The 18,833-nt window shown below is 39.5% G+C and overlaps 1 protein-coding gene across 7 annotated transcripts in view; it reads left to right on the top strand.

The window, feature by feature from the left end:
* Nucleotides 1-18,833, top strand: part of LOC136886378 (cytoplasmic dynein 2 intermediate chain 2) — a 130,481-nt gene that overhangs the window by 93,757 nt on the left and 17,891 nt on the right. For 6 of the 7 annotated variants that reach the window (XM_067159171.2, XM_067159127.2, XM_067159179.2 and 3 more), the window contains 2 exons: nucleotides 7,166-7,353; nucleotides 13,073-13,224. In XM_067159171.2, coding sequence (XP_067015272.2) covers nucleotides 7,166-7,353; nucleotides 13,073-13,224 — 340 coding nt within the window. The remainder of the gene's footprint in view (nucleotides 1-7,165; nucleotides 7,354-13,072; nucleotides 13,225-18,833) is intronic. The other variant, XM_067159137.2, reaches the window with a different exon arrangement.

Here is an 18,833-nt window from a genome sequence, read left to right as displayed (position 1 = left end):
GGCAAATTGCGGATCCTACATTTGATTCAACACCACAGACTGTTGAGGAGGAACAACATCCCAAATCAGTGTCTGAAGTTTTGGATGTTGTAAGAAGTGAAACCAACAACAATCCTTTGGATAACGTATCTGAAGAGGAACTTGCGGAGTGGATTCAAATGGATAACAATGAACCTACCTAGCAGGAGGTAACCGATGAGGACATTATCCAAAGTGTATTAAACCCTCAACCTATACACAATCTTGAAGAGAGTGACTCAGATGAGGAAAGCAAAGAAAAGCAGAGAATCAGCCGGGCAGAAGTCGCAGAGTCCCTATATAAGTTCATCACTTTTGCTGAGTGTAATACTAATTATAATGCCACTGAACTTATTGATTTACATATCATCAGAAATAACTTTTATGGCAGGTGGCAACGATCTCGAAAACAAAAAGATATTCAAGAATTTTTTAAGTCACACTAAAATATTGAACAGTACATGTATGGAAACTGAATATGCTGAATGAAAATTTGGTGCTGCCCTTATTTTGAACTAAAGTTATTAAACTAATGATTCTGGTGATCAACATTTTACTGCAAAACGCCGTGTTACAGCTGTTTTCGCTGTACGCCTTAACCTACAGTATAATGTAGTAAGAGGTACCGCCTGATAGTCTGGCATTTTCAGTAATCCGGTACCAGGCTGGTCCTGAACGTGCCGGATTATCAGTCTTCTGCTGTAGTTTAAGGTACAGGCTTTCATGTAAAAAGAACAATTATTTAAATGGTCGCATAACTTGTTTTCTATATCAAAATGGTACTTACTTAAAAAACATACCTCGTAGAACAGGCGATAAAGGAAATCAAAGAGGAATTTGGAAGGCATCACAATCCAAGGAGAGGAAATCAAAACTTTAAGATTGCGCGATGATATTGTTATTTTATCTTTCTGAGTCTGCAGAAGATCTGAAGAAATTGTTGATTGGTATGGACACAGTCTTGGAGAACGAGTACAAGATGAAAATAAATTAATCCAAAACAAAGGTAATGGAGTGCATTCGAATGCAGTCAGGTGACACAGGAAATAATAGATTAGGAAACAAAGTCTTAAAGGAATTAGATGAATATTGTAACTTCAGTAGTAGAATAACTAATGATGGCAGAAGTAAGGAGGACATAAAATGCAGACTAGCATATGCAAGAACGGTCTTTGTTAAGAAAAGAAATTTGCTCACTTCGAACATTGATATAGGAATTAGAAAGATGTTTTTGAAGACTTTCTTCTGGAGTGTGGCATGGAAGTGAAACATGGATGATAACTAGCTCAGAAATAATAAAATAGAAGCTTTTGAAATGTGGTTTTACAGAACAATGCTGAAGGTGAGATGGATAGATTGAATCACAGATGAAGGAGATACTGAATTGGATTTGTGAGAGGAGAATGATTTTGCAAAATTTAACCACAAGAAGAGATAGGACACATCTTAAGATACCCAGGACTTGTTCAGTTAGTTTTGAGGGGAATGAAGGCGGTAGAAACGGCAGGTGTCGATTAGATGTAGAATGTAGTAGTTATGTAGAAATGAAAAGGTTAGACCTGGATAGGGTGGTATGGAGAGCTACATTGAACCAGTCTATGGGTTGATGACTCAGACAATAACATAAAATACAGAAATATTTTAAAGCTTTATAATGTTAAAACTGTCAATAAAGTTTTTCAATATCTTTCTCACTTTGACACTATCTCGTTAACCAGTTAAGCAATCTCTTCAGAGGTTCATTTGGACAGTGTTATTTTGGTGACCATGAGATCTCTGTTGTTTAGTATGGTTTCTATTTACATGTACCAAGTTTTTCTGTTTTATCTTTCCTTGTATTTTTCTTGTCTTATGATTGTGAAGCAGTTAAGGTCACAAATGCCAATATCTTTCATTTTTTTCCCCAAGGGCTCTCAACTGCAGAGCATGAGGTGGTGATCTCAGGGCCACTAAGTGAATCTGCTATATCTTTTTAATTTTTCTTGTCTTATGATTATGAAGCAATTAAGTTCACAATTGCCAATGTCTTTCATGTTTATCCTGTGGGGCTCTCAGACTTCAGAGCATGAGGTGGTGACTTCTGGGTCATATTCTCACGAGTCTTATACTACATCATAACAACCATTTTTCATTTTCATCATCAGGAGAAGTAAAGACAAATTTTGGAACAGTAAGAGCAACATTAGATGGATTACAGAAATCAAGAAAGATTTCCCTTTCTATTTCTTTTTACCAGGTTCTTCAATTTCATCTTTCCTGTCTTATTTCCCTTGGTTAACTCTTGTTCACTCTGACCATCTTTGATATAAGTTTTATGAGGATTAGAGAGTATTTCATTTTCTTGCCTTTCTTGACCTTTCGCTATATTTTCAATCTTCAAAATATTGGAGATGTTCCTTTTTCATCTTTAATTACTGTTAAGAGCAGTTAATAATCTCATGATTCTTCTTATACTACATCATAAAAACCATTTTTCATTCTCATCATCAGGATCATCAGGAGAAGTAAAGAAAAATTTTGGAACAGTAAGAGCAACATTAGATAGATTACAGAAATCAAGAAAGATATAAGGGAACAACAAATTACAATAGAAAATTTAAAAAACAAAACAGACAAAATCAAGAAACTCACAAACAAACAAACAAACAAACAAACGTGACTACAAACAAGTATGAACAGATGGACAAAGAGACGGGTGATTTCAGACAAAGAAAGAAAGAAAGTTAAAATTCACAAGAATGAAGGAAGTACTGGGCTGATAGGAAACTGAAAAACCTAAAATTGTGTAAAGTGGTCCAATGAAAGCCAAAAAACGTAAGTAAATAAATAAATAAACAAACAAATAATAATAATAATAATGTTATGTATAACATTGTCTGTTTTATCACTCTAATTTAATTTAGGATGATCCAATAAATACACACATACATATATACACACACAGTTCTATTCAACTATGAATGACCAGGCTTCTCTAATTGTAGTCCATTTACAAGTCTCTGTCCTCACAGCAGGCAGCTAGTTAGGTGGTCTGCCGGGGCAGCCGATAATCATCATTATCCTTTCATTTTTGCTCCTGCAAGCTCAGTCCTTTCACACACACAGCTGCATGCAGACAGCTAGGTTTGCACACAGCTGCATGCAGACAGCTAGGTTTGAACACAGGGCTGCTGACCGCCACAGCACATGATGAATTTTCCTTGGCTTGACTCTAGAGAAAGCCCACCACTGTCACGTTCAAACATAGTAAACTTCTCAACACTGACAATTAAATAGTGGTCACACAACTACAGCAACTCAACAGTACTAGCCAGCACTACATTGTTCCTCACAACAGTGATAGTTAACACTACTTCAATTCTTCTCACAACTCTTTGGTATACATACAGGTACATACAGTACTCTAGTCAGTCTACAGTCCATGGTAGTACACACATAATACTCCGTACCCAACACTACGATATTCGGGGACTGGCTGGTGGAACACCCACCACCTACTCGACACTCCAACACAACAATAACATCAACTACAACTCCTTGTTCAACTGTGGTGGGACACTGGTGACATCCAGCACTGCTGTCGCCCTACTGTTTTGACTGAATTCCAACACTGACTTGACTGTTCGCAGCTAGTCTCCTTTTTATAGCTCAGGTGATGAATACTGGAATATTTGCGTTGTGGCTAGAGAGAAATGTTTCTAGTTTCGCCTTCCAGAAAGTGTTTGGGGGGGCACCAAAGAGAACAATACAGGGAGAGGCCGGCCATGCTCTCTAGGCAGGCTGGGAGGGACTGGTCTGACTCACTAATACCTTCTAGGTACCTAAGGAACCAACAAAAGTTCTGGCGCACAATAATAGCTTTAGAACGTTGGTGAACAAATGCCATTTGGCTGAGAAACCCAAGATGAGAATTGACACTGCATGGAAGAACAGAAGAAAAATCATAGCAAGAGGATGTGAGATTCTGGGAAGAGAAGAAAGCAAATTCATCTGCTAAATACGTTCAGTCATGCTCCTTAGTTGGGCACAACGTTAAAGAAAAAGTTGTTAGTTTTATAGCACTCTATCTACTTTTACAGCTTTTGTAAGACTTTGAGGTGCTGGTATATTTTCCCCAAGGAATTCTTTTTATCTGCCTTGAAATCTACCGACATGAGCCTCGTGTAATTGAGCACTTTCAGATATCACCAGATCGAGCTGGGATCGAACCTGCAAATCTGCGCTCAGAAGGCCAGTCTGTCTGAACCACTCATCTCTTTCACCTTTATTGCTGTTGCTCTTCATCTTGTGCTTTTGCTCGTTCTGTGAAAGTTTAAGCTCCTTCCTTTTTCCCTGTTGGGGCTATCATGTTAACCCATGAACGGCTAGTGTTGCCATATGGTAACGCTGATGAGTGTTTATTTAAACTGGCCACAATACAACAATATTAAGGTTTCATTGTCGAGACATTAATTGGTTACCCATTTAATGTTGTGTTATAGAGTGGAATAACTTTCATTCCAGTTTGAAATTTCAGGCGTGTTTTTATGGCGCCAAAATCACCACAACTTTTTCACACATGGAAAATTGATGTTGCATTCCAGTAAGTGAATTATCATTAATTGCTTACCGTATGGTAATGCTAGCAGGTTATGGGAGACAAATATAGTACATCGGTGTTTCTTTATTTCCAAGCCTGGTTTCACTTTAGAAAAGGCCGTTGAGATGGCCTATGTCAATAATCTTGACATCAGTAAGAACACATTGAGCCCACAGGAACTATCATGCACTTTACCAATGAAAGGAGTATTGTCCAAGACAAAGAAGAGAGGAGATACTGTCTCATCTATTGACAAAGAGACGGCATTATCGTAGTGAAGTAGATGGATAATGTTTTTTCCATCTGCTTGTACATACCATGGTGCCAATCCTATATCCGAAGTAAAGAGATATTCTCAAGTTGACAAGAAGAAAATTCAAGCATCACAGCCTCGAATTATTGGCGAGTACAATCGTTGCATGGGTGGCACTGACATGGTGAACCAACACATCAACACGAGTTTAGATACAGAATCTCCATATGCAAAAAGAAATGGTGGTAGTCAGTTTTCACTTGGCTGCTAGATGTTGCCATTGTAAATGCATGAATTGTAAGCAAAATCTCCAAATGAAAAGGCATGTCAGGCAGCTAGAGTTTAGGCGCGAAATTGCTTAAACCTACCATACCACATTCGGCATACCACCAAAGGGCGCTGGAAGACCATCAACTCCAAGGTCAAGCATCACAGAAAACAGGATATCCAATAACCTGCGCTATAACAGACTAGGTCATCTCTTGGTTCCAACCGTGGGCAAAAAGAGGCGCCTAAGTGCTGGAGAAGGGTGTTCATTCAGCATCCGTATGGTGTGGACTAAATGCAATGTTGGGATATGTATAGAATGCAACCTCAAGTTCCATACAAAATAGAAAACCTTTTGAGAGAGTTTTGTATCACACAAACAGCTAGCATTACCATATGGTAACAGTGTTTATTTCAGTGTTTATGTGTATCATGAACATATTTTTTGGTATCGTTGTATTATACAATATATTTTGGATGCTTTTGATAGAATTTCTTGTAAATTTAGCAAAATAAAAAAATTAGCAGTTCATGGGTTATTGTGCTAATAACTCAAATATTAATCATCTGAGATTATTCTTATCAGTTTGGCAGCTGTATATTGGTCCATTGATCCTCTCCTTTTGTCATTATCATAATCACACTTTGTATTCTACTGAATAATTCAGAGACTACTGTAACATAACATGGGCAAAAATCAGAAATTTGCAAGTATGACAGGAGCCAGTTATAACCCATTCTTGGATGCTTATGATTTTTAGGCTAAATTGCATGTTTTTCAATTTTTTTACTCATATTCTCATTAAGGTATATTATACTGTTTGATCCCTATCTACTACAGCAGTAATTCTCTAACTTTGCTATTGACACACTTGATATCGCATTTATTTTTAAAATCTTATACAGTATAGAAAGGACAAACACAGACATGCAAAAGAACAACAAACTTCTTCCCTCTTCTTTTTCTTTCTAGATAAACTGTATTATTGTCCTGTACTTTCAGTCTGTTTAAATGATTTTGTCTTTTGGTATCTTCCCCATTTAGCTTCTTTCTCAACCCACATACATCTGCTCAAGATCACGCATGAATGGCTTGTTCCAAAAGTGATGATCCCTGACAAAGCTGGGAATTGAAAACAGTTTGTTGGGAGCTGAGCAGAATTTGATTAAGAAAGAACCTATCAGATGTGGAAGTGACACTAACCTGTCATTAGGTTTCTTTACTTATTTTTCTACCGCTTTCTCCCACATCTTTGGGGTGGCGGGTGCAAACTGTGTCGCACATGTGGATTTGGCCCTGTTTTATGGCTGGATGCCCTTCCTGACGCCAACCCTAAATGGAGGGATGTAATCACTATTACGTGTTTCTGTGGTGGTTGGTAGTTTGATGTGTTGTCTGAATATGAAGAAGAAAGTGTTGGAACAAACACAAACACCCAGTCCCCGGGTCAAAAGAATTAATCAGACACGATTAAAATCCCCGACCTGGCCGGGAATTGAACCTGGGACCCTCTGAACCGAAGGCCTCAATGCTGACCATTTAGCCAATGAGTTCCTTTCCCAGTATTTACTTAAACTTGATCAGCACATTCATACTCATCTTGTTCTCCACTCTTGGAGTCTTCTAGCTGGTCTTTTTTCCATCGTTACTTCACATAAACCTCATTCTAATATCTTGTATGTGTATTTTTGCACATTACTTTCTTTTCTTCTTTTTTTGTTATAGTGGAAGTAATTTCTGTTTAGTTTTGGCTCAGTTAATTTATAACTGTTAGGTTCTTCAGTCTGTCGAAACTAACGTTTGAATAAATAAAATTTAGAAAATACCTGAAAAAAAGAAAACATATTTTTGGTAAAAACAGATTATACCTGAAATTAAGTCATTTCTTTTTCAGGTATAGTCAGTTTTCAGGTATTTTCTAAATTTTCTTCAGTTTCGACAGACTGCAGGTATAATCAGTTTTCAGGTATTTTCTAAATTTTCCTCAATTAGTTTTGACAGACTGCAGAACCTAACAGTTATACATATTTTTTACTCTTTGTTTTAGGTTTGCGATCACTTACAACAGTGCTCTGAAAGGCAATGGCAAATTACGCTCACCATTTGGAGTTGCTGGTTCAGAAGTGGGTGTTGTATGCTTTAGCTTCGCTCATAAAGATTTAACTACATTTATTGTTGGCATCGAAGGAGGTGGATTGTTGCGGTGTTCCACAGTATCTTCAAAACCAATTGAAGGTACATAAAATAAATTATCACTTTCATCCTATGTTATTCAAGAGAATTTTATTCATCAAGCAAGTTGGCTGCGTGGTTCAGGGCGCATAGTTGCGAGTTTGCATTCAGGAAATGGTAGATTTGAATGCCACTATCGGCAGCCCTGAGGTTGGTTTTGCATGGCTTGCCATATTCACATCTGGTGATGAAATGAAATGTCGTATGGCTTTTAGTGCCGGGATATTTGACGCCCGTAGGCGACCTGCTTGTCATGATGAGGATGAAATGATGATGGAGACAACACATACACCCAGCCCCCGTGCCATAGGAATTAACCAATTAAGGTTAAAATCCCCGACCCAGCCGGGAATCAAATCCGGGACCCTCTGAACCGAAGGCCAGTACGCTGACCGCTGGGGTTGTACTTTAATTAAGGCCATAGCTGTTACCTTTCTCTTCCTACCCCTTCCCCATCCCTGCATTGACAAAAACACTTGATATGTTAGTGCAACATTAAATCACTTAAAAACATAGAAAGTAAAAGCAACCCCTACATTTCATGAGCAATTTAGAAATGTTTTTTTAAAAAGGGAAATAGGTTTGACTTAGAGGATCACTGTACAAAATTTTTTTCGTATAATGTAGAGAATGTGTAACTCATATCAGTGTTGAAGACCGCAACTTGAAATAAGATACTGTTCTCAATCTACAACACACTAAAGCTGGAGTCGTTCGCTGCAAAGATGTCACTCTGAAATAAGTGAGCTGCCAGCCAGCAGTTCAGTTTTATCATTTGCTTTGGCTAACAGATGCAGGTAGGACTCTAATTATTATTTGTGAAAACCTGAAGTTATTTATGGCAACACTGCATCTTGCGGCATTTATGGCTGCTGTACTAATACCAGCATGAAAAATAAAAATATTGGTTATTATTCTTTTCCGAACAAAGACAAATTCCCAAGTGCATACAGGAAATGGGTTTTGTGTGCAAAACAAAAAACAATTCTTTCCCACATCACATTCAGCAATCTGTGCTGATTGGAATACAGACAAGCGTTTTGGTGATCTTGAAAAGAATGTGGGCAAAGAAGTCAAATCAAGGAAAAGCACCCTTATGGATTTGTTTTGTTAAGAAACTTTTTCCATAATTAAGTTCAGTTGATGAGCATAGCAGTGTATGAAGTGTGTAGTAGGATACTGAAACTTTATTTTTGTTTTAATCCCCCTGTTGCGCCACTTGTTATGGAACATTCATCAAAAGTCCGCATGATTAATTTGTGAGGCTTATCTTCAAACATAGAATTTAGTTCATTTAAGATGCATTCAGGAAGTGCATCTGCACTTTGACCCTCTGGTTTAAAAAAAACCCAAAATCTTTCATATGCCTCGCCGTTATTCTCGTAACAAAGAACCAATACCAACTGTGACTGTTGAGAGATATCTGCTATTTTTTCTGTCATTACTGCAACAAAATCTGCTTTCTTCATTTTCTGCATTATTGTTTCATGACAAACTTCTAGCATACACTGCAGTAGTTCATTTTGAATAGTTTTGGAGGTCCCTTTAAATATTTGATTTGATTTCATGTGTTCCCATACTGCATTACCTATACTTGTCATGAAATCTATTAGCCCTTAGAAGATGCCAGAATTTTCAGAACACCGGGCGAGTTGGGCGTGCGCGTAGAGGCGCGCGGCTGTGAGCTTGCATCCGGGAGATAGTAGGTTCGAATCCCACTATCGGCAGCCCTGAAAATGGTTTTCCGTGGTTTCCCATTTTCACACCAGGCAAATGCTGGGGCTGTACCTTAATTAAGGCCACGGCCGCTACCTTCCAACTCCTAGGCCTTTCCTATCCCATCGTCGCCATAAGACCTATCTGTGTCGGTGCGACGTAAAGCCCCTAGCAAAAAAAAAAAAAAAAAAAATTTTTCAGAACTGCTGGTCTCATGACCTCTCAGTGCAAACTCAAATGCCCTGCAGAACTTGATACAATAGATAATATTGGAAAACAAAATTATTTCTTCCAACTTGTTGATTGTGTTTCAATTTCTATTCATGATATGCATGACTTAGCTGTGTTGCTATATTTTCACTGCCGACAGAACTGAGATTCAACACATTAGGTATGCATTTAATATTATCTCTGTGTTGTTTTATGAATTTGTTCAGGTGGTCTAAATCAGTCACTCCTGTTCTACTTCAGGAATGAGAATAGCTTTTACAAAAGAGCAGATACTCTCAACCACATATCCAATTGTTTTCATACACTCATCATCATCATCTTCATTTCCCTTTATCCAGCTGTAGCCGGATAGGGGCAAATATGGTTCCTCTCCACTTTCTTCGGTCTTTCCACCACTCCTCCTCCAACACTGTATCCCAGTCCAGGTTTCTTTCTATAATGCTGCGTTGAATGGTATCCTTCCATCTCAATCGTGGTCGTCCACGGCCTCTCCTTCCTTGGATTTGCATTTCCATCACCTTTTTTGACATTCTTTCATTGCTCATTCGCTTTATGTGTCCAAACTATCTTAGTCGGCTCTTCCCTATTCTATCATTCATTTTTTCCACTCCAATTTCTTCCTGGATTTTCTCATTCCTTATTTTGTTGCTTCTACTCTTCTGTATCATACTCCTCAAGAACTTCATTTCGGCTGTCTGTATTCAACTCTCATCCTTCTTTGTCATTGTCCAAGTTTCTGCTCCGTAAGTTGTTATGGGTACGTAATACACTGACTGACAGAGCAAATGCAACACCAAGAAGGAGTGGTCAGAACTTTATGCCAGTTGCAGGGTAGACTGACATCACTGAGGTATGCTCATGATGGGAAATGCGCCGCTGTGCTGCGCATGTAGCGAACGATAAATGGGACACGGCGTTGGCGAATGGCCCACTTCGTACCGTGATTTCTCAGCCGACAGTCATTGTAGAACGTGTTGTCATGTGCCACAGGACACGTGTGTAGCTAAGAATGCCAGGCCGCCGTCAACGGAGGCATTTCCAGCAGACAGACGACTTTACGAGGGGTATGGTGATCGGGCTGAGAAGGGCAGGTTGGTCGCTTCGTCAAATTGCAGCCGATACCCATAGGGATGTGTCCACGGTGCAGCGCCTGTGGTGAAGATGGTTGGCGCAGGGACATGTGGCACGTGCGAGGGGTCCAGGCGCAGCCCGAGTGACGTCAGCACGCGAGGATCGGCGCATCCGCCGCCAAGCGGTGGCAGCCCCGCACGCCACGTCAACCGCCATTCTTCAGCATGTGCAAGACACCCTGGCTGTTCCAATATCGACCAGAACAATTTCCCGTCGATTGGTTGAAGGAGGCCTGCACTCTCGGCGCCCCGCTCAGAAGACTACCATTGACTCCACAGCATAGACGTGCACGCCTGGCATGGTGCCGGGCTAGAGCGACTTGGATGAGGGAATGGCGGAACGTCGTGTTCTCCGATGAGTCACGCTTTTGTTCTGTCAGTGATAGTCACCGCAGACGAGTGTGGCGTCGGCGTGGAGAAAGGTCAAATCCGGCAGTAACTGTGGAGCGCCCTACCGCTAGACAACGCGGCATCATGGTTTGGGGCGCTATTGCGTATGATTCCACGTCACCTCTAGTGCGCATTCAAGGCACGTTAAATGCCCACCACTACGTGCAGCATGTGCTGCGGCCGGTGGCACTCCCGTACCTTCCGGGGCTGCCCAATTCTCTGTTTCAGCAGGATAATGCCCGCCCACACACTGCTCGCATCTCCCAACAGGCTCTACGAGGTGTACAGATGTTTCCGTGGCCAGCGTACTCTCCGGATCTCTCACCAATCGAACACGTGTGGGATCTCATTGGACGCCGTTTGCAAACTCTGCTCCAGCCTCGTACGGACCACCAACTGTGGCAAATGGTTGACAGAGAATGGAGAACCATCCCTCAGGACACCATCCGCACTCTTATTGACTCTGTACCTCGACGTGTTTCTGCGTGCATCGCCGCTCGCGGTGGTCCTACATCCTACTGAGTCGATGCCGTGCGCATTGTGTAACCTGCATATCGGTTTGAAATAAACATCAATTATTCGTCCGTGCCGTCTCTGTTTTTCCCCAACTTTCATCCCTTTCGAACCACTCCTTCTTGGTGTTGCATTTGCTCTGTCAGTCAGTGTACATCTTGTACATAGTATCCTTTGCTTCCATTGGCACATCTTTGTCCCATAACATGTTTCTTACACTATGATAGAAACAACTTCCAGCTTGAATCCTTTTACTAATCTCAGCATCCACTCGAGCATTCTCCATTAATTCACTCCCCAGATATTTAAACGTTTCCACTACTTCCAGGGGCTTGTGTGCAAGTCTAATCTGACCTTTCTCTTCTTCCCCTCTAGTCATAACAAGAGTTTTACTCTTTTCTACACTTATTTTCAATCCACATTCTTCAATCTTCCCATTCACCACATTCAACTGTTCTTGAACCTTCCTGTCGTCTTCTCCCCAAATCACAATATCATCTGCAAATAACATTATGTTCATTTCTCTTCCTCCATATGCTGCTTTTACTGTTCTCATGATGTCATCCATTACTATTGTAAACAGGATTGGTGATAGAACACTTCCCTGTCTCAGCCCACTAGTTATTTTGAACCAACTTGTCCTGCCAACTTGTGTTTGCACGCAACTACAACATTCCTTATACAATGCCATGATCATTTTTAGTAATCCCTGTCCAATTCCTTTTTGCACCAGACTGTCCTAAACTTTCGTCCTGGGGACACTGTCATATGCCTTTTCAATATCAATGAATGTCATCACCATATCATTCCCGTACTCCCAATGCTTTTCCATTAGTTGTCTCATAATGAAAATGGGCTCTATTGTTGACCTTCCACTTCTGAAACCAAACTGATTTTCCTGTATCTGATTCTCAATCCTCAACCTTATTCTACTTTCCAATATCCTTTCCATTATCTTAGCAACATTGGATATTAGAGTAATTCCCCTGTAGTTCTTCTAAACTTTCTTATCACCTTTCTGTTCTTGAACAAAGGTTCTACACTGTTCTATGAAATATTATGTACACAGTTTTTACTGCCTTTTGCTTTCTGATTTATAGTCAAATCTGGTGTTGGACTCCCTAAGCGTTTCACTTCTATACTTCTCCTAGAGAATGGATTAGTCAATAAACTATCGACTAAATTCGTTATGGAGTCCACAAAAGAAACACTATATTAACAAAGTCGTGAGACACTCTATATGCACACAGGCAGCGAGCACGTGTGCTCTTTTGGCAAGAATAACACATCACAGGCTGGTTTTAAGCGGTGGTATGAGGAGAGTTAGTCTGCCTGAGTCTATTTTTAGCCTCAACAATAGATGTTACTGCCGGCTGTAGTGCACACTATAGCAGGTAGTAATCTAACATGATATGAAGATTCACAGCACGCAGTTACTGTTACTGCATTCAGGGCTAGTCTTATCAAAAAAAAAGAAAGACTGTGTTGATGCAAAATGTTTTAGAGAATATTATGAATTTGTAATTAAATCATTTGTAAGTATTCTAATCATTAAAGTTGTACATGTGCTTTAAGTACAGTGCATTAGGGAGGGCTGCTCCTGTTTAAAAAAATAGTCACCACCACCATCTCTCTCAATCCTGCCTTGACTGTAACAAATATGGCACAGTGTCTGGATCAAACATTGGTCTTTTCCAGCTTGCACATAATTTGTTTCTGAACAGACTTGTTATTCATTTCAGCAGATCCACCAGTGGCATTTAAAGACCCTGTACTCAGTGCATACAAGAAACATGAGGGCGCAGTGTGTGCTGTGCAGTGTTCCAGTCAACAGATGAACATCTTCCTATCATGTGGCAGTGATAAGGAAATACGTGTATACAACATTGAACAGGTACTTATTGTACTACTGGATAATATTGTATTTTTTCTACATAGAATTTTTTTAAAGCTCTTTAGTTTACATGCAGTCAAGTTTTGATTATCTCACTTTCTACGCTATCTGTTGCTGGTCATGGTGGTAGACAAAATTCTGATTTGGAAAATAAAATATTCTTAAACTATTTTACCATACCATAGTTTTGTTGCATTTTTATCTTTTATAATGCATTATCTGGTCTTTGCAGCTGTCTTCTCCTTTGTAGCCCAGTAAGTTGGATAAGTATTGTACAGTAAATCAGGATGTAATAACTAAGTGGTATCATGTGACTATGATGGGCAGTTGTGTAAATCTACAAGTTTGCATATTTGTTTGTACATAAAAGCTTAATATTATTCTCTCTTTAGTGATATAATGTGGATTAGTTTGCAGGTTTTCTCTCATTTTCTTTTAGTTTAAGGGAAATGTTGTAATTGCCCTTATTCAGTGAAGTTCACATTAATCTTCATCAAAGCTTATTTGATATAAAATACAGATATACACATATGAGTTGAATATTCTTTGTGGTTTACAATCCTTTACAATATATTAAGCAGTTTTAATATTATTTTACCATTGTCCTAATTTTTTTCTAGATAGTATGTAATACTTGAAGCTTGTAATTTTTTGTTTCAGGAAGTAGAAACTTTCCTTCCCTTACAGAAAACCTTTGGATTCATCCTCTTTTCAGCATGTTAACCCAAGCACATCTTGTTCATGTTCTTCTGTCATTTTTAACTATACGCTGTGTCTTAACCTGTTATGAAATGAGAACAAAAACTTACCTATGTTATTTAGGATACTTTTTTTTCAACTTTTAAAAGCTGAAGTTACAGGTGCAGGGCCACTCCCAAGGTAGTAAGATCGTGGGACAACGCACCTGTATTTGGGGTCGTGTCGCAAACCATCCAATGCACAAACAGGTGTTGCACAAACTTATGAATTCTCAGAGTAACATTAAATTCCAGCACAAATATCATTAGCCTCAACATACAAGACACAAATAAGAATTTCCAGTCCAAACATGGTCCTATAAGAAGACAGTTCAGATTTCTACGTTCCATGTTATGGGAACACAAAAAGAACAAAGATATTTTCTAGTCATCAATTATAACATGTTTTCAGAAATGTTTACTAGCCATAAGTTTTAATCAAAATAGACATAGCGAAGTTCTTAACCCCCTTCCCCTCCATTCCCCCCTCCCAAATTTTCAAATGTTTAACCTAAACATTTTTTAATATGTTAGAGATTGTTTTAAGGTTCATATGGAATAATATGTCTCTGTACTTTTATGAATTTCTACCTAAACCAAAAAGTGTAGGTGTTGATGTTTAGTCAATCTAAACGAAACATGTACTACTTGTAAATTAAATTTGCCAAATGCAAAATAAGAAGTATCAGTTAGGTGGAACAATTTCTCTGCTTGATTTATTAACGAATCTTCGTAGCGAGTTCTTATGTCCGGATGCCTTTCCTGACATCAACCTCATGCGATGAGTTAATGAGATGAATAACATGATATATGATAGTAGTAAGGGAGAGGGTGAAACCTGGTGCCAGCACATAGCCTACTCCTTTCAAATAGCACCAAGGGGTCTGCTCAAGGTTTTACATCGCCATCTGACGGATGAATCACCATCAACAGTGTCATATGCTTTCACTCCCTATGAGCACTGCGAAGAGGTTTGGAATTGAATCCAGGCTTTTGGCACACAATCTAGAGATTATAAATTGTATACCACGACCTCTCCTACCCTGCCGACCAACATTCTAATGTTGAAATTTTTTTCAACCAACAGGACTTGAACTGGCTAACCACGGTGCCAGACCATACAGACTTCACGGCTTAACGATCACAGCCACTGGGTGGGCTATGAAAGTAGGAAACGTGATAGCTGGTATACGAGGGCCATCCGGAAAGTAGTACCTGTTAGCGCCGCATGAATTGCTGACAACTTGGGTAGCCGCTGGGCAAGGTCAGACCGCGTCAGTGGCTTGTCTGCCTGCTCTGTGCAAGGTTGCGTGACGCTAGCATTGCCTGTGTTGTGTCTGTGATTGTTTAAAGTGTTTAAACAAATTGAGAACCCCGCCAGTTGTGAAGTGAGGGCCATGATTAAATTTCTTAATGCACGAAACGTTCGACCTAGTGATATTCATCGTACCGAGCTTGATAGCTGCAGTCGCTTAAGTGCGGCCAGTATCCAGTATTCAGGAGATAGTGGGTTCGAACCCCACTGTCGGCAACCCTGAAAATGGTTTTCCATGGTTTCCCATTTTCACACCAGGCAAATGCTGGGGCTGTACCTTAATTAAGGCCATGGCCGCTTCCTTCCAACTCCTACCCCTTTCCTGTCCGATCGTCGCCGTAAGACCTATCCGTGTCGGTGCGACGTAAAGCAACTAGCAAAAAAAAAAAAAAAAAAAAAAAAAAAAAGATATTCATCGCCAATTAACCGGAGGTGTATGGAGACAATGTGATAGACGAGTCGTCTGTTCGGCGCTGGTGTCGCAACTTCAACCTGGGGAAGGGGAATACACACGACGAGGAGCATTCAGGGAGACCATCTGTCATAACAGACCAACTGCTGAGCGCAATAGACGAATGCGTGAGGAACGATCAGTGCGTCACAATTGATGAACTCTGTGAACATTTTCCTAATGTGTCTCGAACAATTGTTCATGAAATTGTCAAAGGCCATCTGCATTATTCAAAAATTTGTGCAAGGTGGGACCCTCGCATTCTTACAGAGGAGCACAAAACCAAGCGTATGGCTGCACCACTGACGTTTCTGGGACGTTATTCCGATGAAGGAGACTCTTTCCTGACTTGCATCATTACTGGGGACGAAACGGGTTTGTTATGCATCACCTGAGAGTAAACGACAGTCAATGGAGTGGCATCATGCTCATTCACCAACCAAACCAAAAAAATTCAAGACAGTTCTGTCCACCAGGCAACTCACGGCAACTGTTTTGTGGGATTGCCGAGGTGTACTGTTCATTGATTTTATGGCCCGTGGAGACACAATTAATGCTAATGCGTATTGTGAAACATTAAAGAAATTACGGCGGGCAATACAAAATTGACGGCGAGGTCTATTGTCTACAGGCATCATTCTCCTTCATGACAATGCCAGACCTCATGCAGCTGCGATAACACAACAACTTTTGCAGCAATTCAAGTGGGAAACCTTCGACCATCCCCTGTATAGCCCAGACTTGGCCCCTTCGGATTTTCATCTTTACGAAGCTTAAAGACTTTCTGGCGGGTAAAAGATTTGACAGTGATTAAGAACTTAAACGAGCCATGACTACGTATCTCAGTACGCTGGTGGCGAAGGACTATGACGCTGGAATACAAAAACTCGTCCCACGTTATGAAAAATGCCTAAATTTGCTTGGAGATTATGTGGAGAAGTAGTGTAAAGTATGTACTTTCAATTAAAAATGTGTATATTTGTTAATATTTACTACTGTGTCTTTATTGCGCAAACGGGTACCACTTTCCGGATGGCCTTCGTAATTGGTTGGGAGATAAGGGCTAAGATAGGAATGTACTCGATGTATGAAGCTGTGCGTGTAAACTGGCTTCGAAGGTTAGGTCATGTGAGGTCAATGGAGGAGGATAGGTTACTTACGAAAATGATAGACTCAGCCATAGAGGGTAAAGAGACTCAGCTTTAGAAGGTGCTCAACTAAGTGGTATGTTACAAGTAATGAAAATCATTTTATTTTCCGTATTGAAAGAATCTCAATAATAATATAAGAGAAATTTATTGGACTCCAACCTATTCAATACATTACAGGATGTTAACATTTTTAGTTAAACATCGTTAAAATGGAGACATGTTTCGCCCTCCATGTGGGGCATCATCAGTCATATCAATGCAGCTCAAAATTAAACCAGACGTCTGGTTGGAAATTATGAACATAATATGTAAGAAAGAATACATTTAAAAACACGTACAAAGTCCTTTCCTAAACTAAATAACAATAGACTAGTTACATATAGTAAAATACGCTAGTGGTTTCTTAATATTAAAATGAGGCCATCATATGCACAGTATAAAAATGAAAGTAATCAAAGTCTATATGATATTGAGTTCGATGGTAGTTCTACGTAGTATATACAAATGTTGGCAAAATAAAACACAATTTATAATTACTGTACACTTACTTATAATTGTTAAAATTGATGAGGTAAAACATTCCAATTTGTCTATTTGTAATTTGGCTCCAACCAAAATAATTCGCCCTAGGATTCATGAGGTAGTCAACTCCGTTGGTCACTCTCTATTTGAATGGAGTGCACAGTGCAAGTGAATAGCTTTTGTTGATTATAAAATGAGGCTGTGCTAAGACAGAGTTAAAACAACACTGGCTTCAAATGAAGATAGTTAAAAACATCATTAGGTTCTTCCTAGTTGACTAAAGGTTTTCGTATATTTTGTTGTTGAAGTGTGGGAAAGTCAGTTGTTGGTTGAATGGGCAACGGTCGAACATGTTGTGCAGTGCAATCGGTGTTTGAGCTGTCCTACATGTGAGGGAAATCTGAAAATGGAGTATTTGTCTTAATTAGTTAAGTAAAATGATGGAAAAAGAGAAAAAAAGGGGAAATCATTGAGAAATGAAAGATGTGAAAGTTAAAACTTACCTTGAAAGCTGTTGAGCTGTTACCTAATTGTTAGGAGGTTTGTGGAGCACTGGCTGTCGCTGATGGCCTGCTCCTCGTGTTGTACGTGTGACGTCTTAGAGAGGAGGGGAGTGGATTTGAGAAGGCGGGGCTGTGGGTATGTGATTGGCGCTTAGGGAGGAGTTGTGTGTATTGGAGGGAGAATAGGGGAGTGATGAGTTGAGCGGCTTAGTGGGGGTGCTTGGAGAGCTTGTTTTGAGGACGTTAACAAGTCTTTTGTCTTTCAGATTTAAACTATTGAGCGAAAATATTAATTGTTTGTAAAGAGGGCTTCGGTTGTCTATTGGATCATTTAAATTTTTTTTCTTATTATATTTTTGGTCCAAAAAAATGTATAAATTTTCGAACTCGGTCATGAGCCTGCCTTTATCTAGTCTTTTTAAAATTTGGAGATCCTGTTCGATTGTGGTAAAGCTATGTCCGGTGTCTTTCATATGGATGCTCATGGCTGAGTGTTTATTGTGCTTTTGGGCATTGAAATGTTCTGCATATCTAATTGCAAAGCTTCTACCAGTTTGACCGATATATGAACTGTTACATTCAGCACATTTCAGTCTATAAATGCCAGAGCCCGAAAATTTATTGTTGTCAGAGTTTATCTTATTGTGGCTGAAAAATAGCTTTTGATTAGAATTATGGGTCTTATAGGCTACCCTAATATCATGTTTTTTTAAAGGGGTAGCGATTTGATGTATAATATATATAGACTTTGATTACTTTCATTTTTATACTGTGCATATGATGGCCTCATTTTAATATTAAGAAACCACTAGCGTATTTTACTATATGTAACCAGTCTATTGTTATTTCGTTTAGGATAGGACTTTGTACATGTTTTTTAATGTATTCTTTCTTACATATTACGTTCATAATTTCCAACCAGACGTCTGG

Source organism: Anabrus simplex, chromosome 1, assembly GCF_040414725.1.
Source record: "Anabrus simplex isolate iqAnaSimp1 chromosome 1, ASM4041472v1, whole genome shotgun sequence".
Taxonomy (NCBI): Eukaryota; Metazoa; Arthropoda; class Insecta; order Orthoptera; family Tettigoniidae; genus Anabrus; species Anabrus simplex.
This window is presented reverse-complemented; position numbering and strand designations above follow the sequence as displayed.